At 26.2% G+C, this 6,782-nt stretch overlaps 1 protein-coding gene across 1 annotated transcript; it reads right to left on the minus strand.

Annotated features, from left to right (window-relative positions):
• Positions 1-372: 372 nt before the first annotated feature.
• On the minus strand, positions 373-1,531 carry F4813DRAFT_392119 (uncharacterized protein; the record flags this gene model as incomplete). Its single annotated transcript, XM_049247247.1, has 2 exons — positions 373-952; positions 1,506-1,531. The coding sequence occupies 2 exons, from the start codon at positions 1,529-1,531 to the stop codon at positions 373-375; spliced, it is 606 nt and encodes a 201-aa protein (XP_049097094.1).
• Between the last annotated feature and the right edge of the window lie 5,251 nt (positions 1,532-6,782).

The raw sequence follows: 6,782 nt of genomic DNA on the forward strand, positions 1-6,782 counted from the left end.
TACGTATTAGAACTTTAAGATGAAGCAATAGTTGAATTCTGATTCATTACCTATGCTGGGGTCGTGAGGATGAGTGATGTTACGATGAACTAGTAAACAGAGTTTTTAAATCACCTGACAGGGCCGACTACCTGTCTAACGCACCCGTGTGTGTGCAGAGCCTCTTGCATGAGGATCTGGTAGACGGCTATTTTTTATTTACAGGTATCTCGACGGGTGGTTATCTCGACGAACGGGAAACTTAACACAACATTATAAAATATGAGCTATAGCTAAAGCTGCCTTTAACACCTTACTCTCCCATATCAACCCCGCCCCTTTCGTGCCATCTATCGTCGGGCCTAAAACGTCTTTAGCAATATCGGCATCCCTTCACTTCCTGCGGCGCTTGTCCTTCTCCTGTTGAGTTTGCGAGCCCCTTTCGTCCCGTTTTCGTGCCCTCGGTCCAAAGAATGACGATGCCGAATCTTGGGTGTTCTGGGTGTTCTGGGTGTTCTGCTGCAGGGGCGTAAAGCCCAACCAACCAGAAGTCGGCGTAGGCGTAGGCGTCTCCGGTTGCAACTGCAGCTTCGACTGAGGCTTCTTCTGGATCGGCGAGTCTTGCAGCTTGCCCTTGACGTATTCAAAAGCTTCCGGCTTCACCAAGTTTAGAACCGGGACCTTGAGTACCTTGACGACATCTTCGCTGGTGGCAGCGTCGCGCAGGATTTCCTTTCCTTGATCAGAGGCAATGTAGTTCGTAATGTGCTTCGTCGTGGCGTCGTAAAGCTCCTTGGATCCTACAAAAGCTTTAAAAGAACCTACGATCATGGCCTGAACATCTCTTCCGGTCGGGCCGAAATTGACGTCTCCGGATATCTGCTTTGCGACACTTTGAAGCTGTCCCTTTAGGGCTATTGAATCTGCGGTACGTAGGGATAGCTTAGGTAGGAATGGTTTCGGATTGAATGCTCTGTGTATTCAGTTAACTCGTTTCTCAGGGTTAGAATCAGATAGCTGAGATATCTGGCACGAAGTACATAACTAGCAGGCTCCCGTAGGTCAAAGTTGATTCCATACTGTTTGGTTCTACCTCGTGATAAGAGTATGGAGTCTAAGAATGAGACAGTTTGAATGTCAGTAGGCTATTCTGTGCTGTCGAGACTTCAAACTTATTTAACTACTACGGAGCATTACAGTCTCATCTTACACCGATATGGCGATACGTTCATATCCTGACAGCCCAGCTAACTAGGTAATGCGTGTATTTTGCAATGAGTAGTCAAGCTATTTCCAGGGACAGTAGTATCTTAGCATAGGATTCCTCACTCATATTGCACAAATGCGCTCCTGTGCCGTCACAGTGAGGATAGAAAGGGGCGCACAACATCGTAAAGGTGAGCGGGCGTTGATTCACTCCCATCCCAATATGCCATCCATTGAGGGTTCTCTCAGGGTCTAATTAGTGGTAGCTCCACGGGTTTACTGTAAGAAGCGCGCAACGCCCTTATAATTATAACACTCACGGTACACGAGGCAATGCGAGATACATTGTGAGAAAGTAGCTACGATAAAGCAGTACGAGAAGACAGAAGGGCCGTCCGTCGAGGGTTATTTCAGGGTAATAAGGGTAGCTACAGAGGTCTATCTATATTGAGCATAGACTGTTGGGCAAGTAAAGAGATACCGCAAGGCACTATGACATTGTCACAGCGCGAGAAAGTAGCTACGACGAAGAAGTACGAGAAGATAGTCAGGATTCTAGATGAGACATGTCCAGTGTATACAGACACAGAGTCTTGTAGATAGGTTATTGTGGAAGAAGAATGCTGTTTAATCTCACCTCCTAGGAGGCTTGAAGTCAAGTATGACTAGCCCATAATAGTAGGAACATCGCTGGAAAAGTAGCCATAACAAAGCCTTACAACCGAGAGTGCAGGAGATTTTAAAATCATATATTTACGTATTTGGATATTTCAATATTTATTCTTATATATCAATTAACAAACCGTAACAAATATATTAGTATCATTACAATCCTCTGATATTCTATCAGCAAGTTAACGCACTGTTATCGTTTTAAATTCGAAGTTGAAACCTCCCCTCCTGACCATCACAATTTAATCCCACCTTGTGCCAAATACCTTGTCACTAACAGTAAAGCCTCCATATTACTTAAGAGCTACGAACCCTATGGGGTATGTGGTTAGTGAGGCCGTGAGATAGTGGTGACTAGGAGCGATGAAGAGGCTAGTAACAGGTTAGAAGTTGGAACTAGGTTAAGGGTAGAACGGCAAAGCAGCCATAAGTGTATATCATTATCTACGGAAGGGTTTCTACTTTAGTTGCCCTACAGACTTGACTACCTACGTATGGGTTAGGTCAAATGGAGCAATCAAAACATATACTCTCAAGGTACCTACCAGGTAATTGTCACCCAGATTACTGACTCATCGAACTTGCTGACCGTTGGACAGGTATAGCCGCACGGATAGCCTCCAGGTACTGTTACATGTTCCTAGGTTACTCCTTCTGTGTTTTGAGGGCCGCAGCTGCACCATCTAGCTTGGCAGCGGGCTATGTACCTAGTCTACCTAATGAGTTGCCTAGGTAGTATATAAGTTGCGGGAAGGTGCCATGAGACACGAGAGCATTTAAGACTTTAGAAAAGGGGAGAGTTTAAAATCTTCACCAATATTTACCACACATTCATCAGAGCTTAAAATCCTACCGCTTTAATTCTAACATCACATACTTTATTAAATATCGACTAATTATCATACGAACAGTAATACCAAGAGATTATTGGTTGAAGAAGATAATTAATAAAAAATATAAGATAATTATTTTAAGATTTATTATATAAGGAATATTATATAATTATGTAATTATATATAAGCGGAGTTAATATATTAATAAAGATTTAGTTAAATTAAAAGATATATATTTTAAATTATTTATAAATAAGTTAAGATCTTTTTTTTAAAAAAAAGGAAAAATTAAAGATTTTAAAATTTTAAAAAATTATTAATAATCTTAATTATATTTTAAACCTTTTATAATTTTTATTATAAATAAATTTTTATTATTTTAAAAAGATTTAATATTTTAAAATAACATGTGTATTTTAAATTATTATTTATTTTATTTTATATTAAAATTTTAAATTAAAATTTAATAAGATTTAAAGAAAATCCTTTATTACTTTTTTTTATTAATAATTTTTTTTCCATTTTAACTATTTTTCTTTTATTATTATTACTTATTAAAAAAAGATTAAATTAAAGTATTTCTTTATATTAAACCTTATATTTTTAAAAATTACCTCTTTTTTTATTTAATTAAAAAAGGAGTTTATAAAAGAATTAAAAGATTTTTTATTTTATAAATGTATAATTAAATTAATTTTTAACTAAAATTTTTTTAAAAAATATTTTCGAAGTAAATATTAAAAGTATTTTTTAATTTGATTTAATATTTTAAAATTACCCCCGATTTAAATTAATAATATAAGTTTAATATATTTTAATAATAATTATATTTTTATTTTATATAAACCGTAAGATTATAAAGTAATTATATAAAATATATTCGAAATTAATATTATTAATTTTATTATTTTTAATTTATTTAATTGATTAATTTAATTATATAAATAAATAAAAAAGATTTATAAATTTTTTTATTTTTTTACGCGTTTAATAAATAAAGATTATAAGGATAATTAAAATTAATGAATTAATGCTGGTATATCAGGTGACTTTAACCCTGATTATGTAATTATATTTTTAGTATAAATACCATTTATAATTACACACATCCATTTTACATAATATCATTTATTTTTAATATAAGTCATTTTTTTTTTCATTAGTTTTATCATTTAAAAGTCTTTAATATCAAGTTTAATAAAGCTTAATCTAAGGCTAAAACGTTTAAGTCTTATTTAATAGTAACCCTTAACAATTTAAACCCGTAATACCAGTTTTAAAAAGATTGTTATTATCGAAAATGCCTTATCGTAACTTGATCGGATAGCCTCCCACAGTTAATAAAGCTTATAATATATTAATCAATAGCTAAATCCACAATAACTTCATTAATACCTTTAGCTAATAGTTTAAATATAAGTTAAATAACTTAATTAAACAATTTAAACCTTATATTAATTATATTAACCTATTTAAAAATATTTACTTATTAATTAATTTAATCATATTTTAATATATTAATTAATTAATACGATACGATATAACTTTATTAATCGCTTTAACAATCACGTTATTTATTAATTAAGTTAATATAATTTTTAATATTAATATTTTTATACTTTAAGTCGAGATATATAAAATATAATACGATTTAAAAAACATTATTATATTAGGATTTAATTATTAATTTTAAGATATATAAGGGTTATAACGTATCTTAATTAATTAAATATTAAGAAATAAAAAGTGGCTTTATTAAATGTATAAAAAGATTATAAAAATAAGGTTGGTAAGAATATTAACAGTTATTACGTTTAAAATTATATTTTAAATTATTTAAAAATAATATATAATGTTTTTTAAGTTATATTATACTTAATATACAAAACAATTAATTATAAAAAATTAGTAATAAAAAAGGTAAAGGCTTAATTAATTAATTAGTTAATAAGTTATTAGGTTTATTATAAAGGAAATAAAAACTTAATTAATATTAAAGCTTATTTAAGTTAATATTAAGATATTAAAAAAGGTAAATAGCTTAATTACAAAGGTTATATAATACCGGGATAAAAAAGGGAATAAAATTAATTAAGTTTATTATAAAAGAGGTAAAATCGTATAACAATCTTTATACCACAATTTTTATATATATTTAATTTAATAGTAAATATTATAATCGGATCCGTTACTATACAATTTTATATGGTTAAAAAACATAATTTAATAATATTAAATATTTAATTAATTTTAATTAAATTGGTTAAATTATACGGCATATAAATTTATTTAAAATATAATTTAAAACTTAATAATACTTAAAATATTAAAAAGGTTATACTATAAAGCTAATAATCAATAGCTTTAATAGCTTAAACAGTACGAATTTTTTTTTAAAAGCTTAAGATTTAATCCTTACTCGTATTATTTTGTTTCTTTTTTTTTTAAGTCCCAACCCTTATTTCATAGGTTAAATTTAATCTCGTAACCTTGATAAAATTCGAAAAGAAGTTATAAATTAATACTGGTATATTAAATAACTTTAATTTTAATTATATAATTATATTCTTAATATAAATACCATTTATGGTTATATATATCCATTTTACATAATATTATTTACTTTTAATATAAGTCATTCCTTTTCTTTTATTATTATCATTTAAAAGTCTTTGATATCAGGTTTAATAAGGCTTAATCTAAGGTTAAAACGTTTAAATCTTATTCATTAATTTAATTAATAATATTAAATTTTATAAATAATATATAATATTATAATATAAATGTATTAAATTAATATAATAGTTTTAATTAAGCAAATTATTTAATTTAAACGATAAGTTAAATAATTTAACTTAATATTTTCCCAAAAAATTTAAGGAATAATTATACGTTTTTTTAATAATAATAAAATATAACAAATAATAATTATTAAATTAAAAAATACCGCTTAAAAATAATATAAGGCTTTTTTAAACCTTTAAGTTTAATAAAAGTTTTAAAAAGATTTATTAAAAAAGATAATAATTTAAGTTATTTAAAAAAAAAGATTAAATTAATAATTTTTTAACTTAAAAATATATAGATTTAATGTATATAAATAAGCGTTTTTAAGAATAATTAGAAAAATTTTAAGTTTATATAAAGGTTATATTAGTTAAGTTTATTTTAAAATTAATAATTAATTAATTTATTTTTATAAATTTAATCTTATAAAATATTGGAAAAAAGGTAATGTATTAAAGAGTTATTGATATTATTTAAGCATATATAATAATTTAAATATTATTAAAAGGTTTATTTTTTTTTAATATAAGATATAAAAAGCGTATCTTTTTTATAGTTAATATTTATATAATAAAAGTGGTTAACGCTTTAGTTATTTATAACCGGTGTAACAGTTACGCCATATTTACGGTTATAAAGCTTGTATATTATGCGATATATCTTTTAAATAAGGATTATATTTTATATTTCCGTATTTATTTTTTATAAAGTGGTTTATGTAATGGTATTATAACGTTATTACGTTATAAGGATATTTATACCTATAGCTTATAAATTTGTATATTTTAAAGTATAAGTTTATGTTTATGTTAAAAATGGGGTTATATTTTTTAATTTATATGAAAATTATATATATATAAGAAAAGTAGGTTTATTTGTATTTTTAAGGCTTATTTACATTAATATTTTAACGATATATTAAATTTCTTAATTTATTATAAATAATATTTATATTATTATAAAAATAGTTTTATTATTATTTAGTTTAAATATTTATATAAATATAAGATTTTTTTTAAAAATTTTTTTTATAATTTTTTTTATAATTCTTTTTATATTTAATTTTATATTTAACCTTATTTTTTATTTTAATTATTTCTTTTATATTTTAATTATTTTTTTATAATATTTTGTTATAATAAGGTTTTATAGTTTTGGTTTTTAAATATTATTAATATATATTATATTTATTTTAAATTACGTTATTTTATAATTGCGTTTTTATTTTTAAATTTTATAATAAATCTTAATAATAATATTAGATAATTAATTAATATTTTGGTTTTTTAGGTTAAAATTATTAAT

This window comes from Daldinia decipiens, assembly GCF_022478715.1.
Source record: "Daldinia decipiens strain CBS 113046 unplaced genomic scaffold F4813scaffold_32, whole genome shotgun sequence".
Taxonomy (NCBI): domain Eukaryota; kingdom Fungi; phylum Ascomycota; class Sordariomycetes; order Xylariales; family Hypoxylaceae; genus Daldinia; species Daldinia decipiens.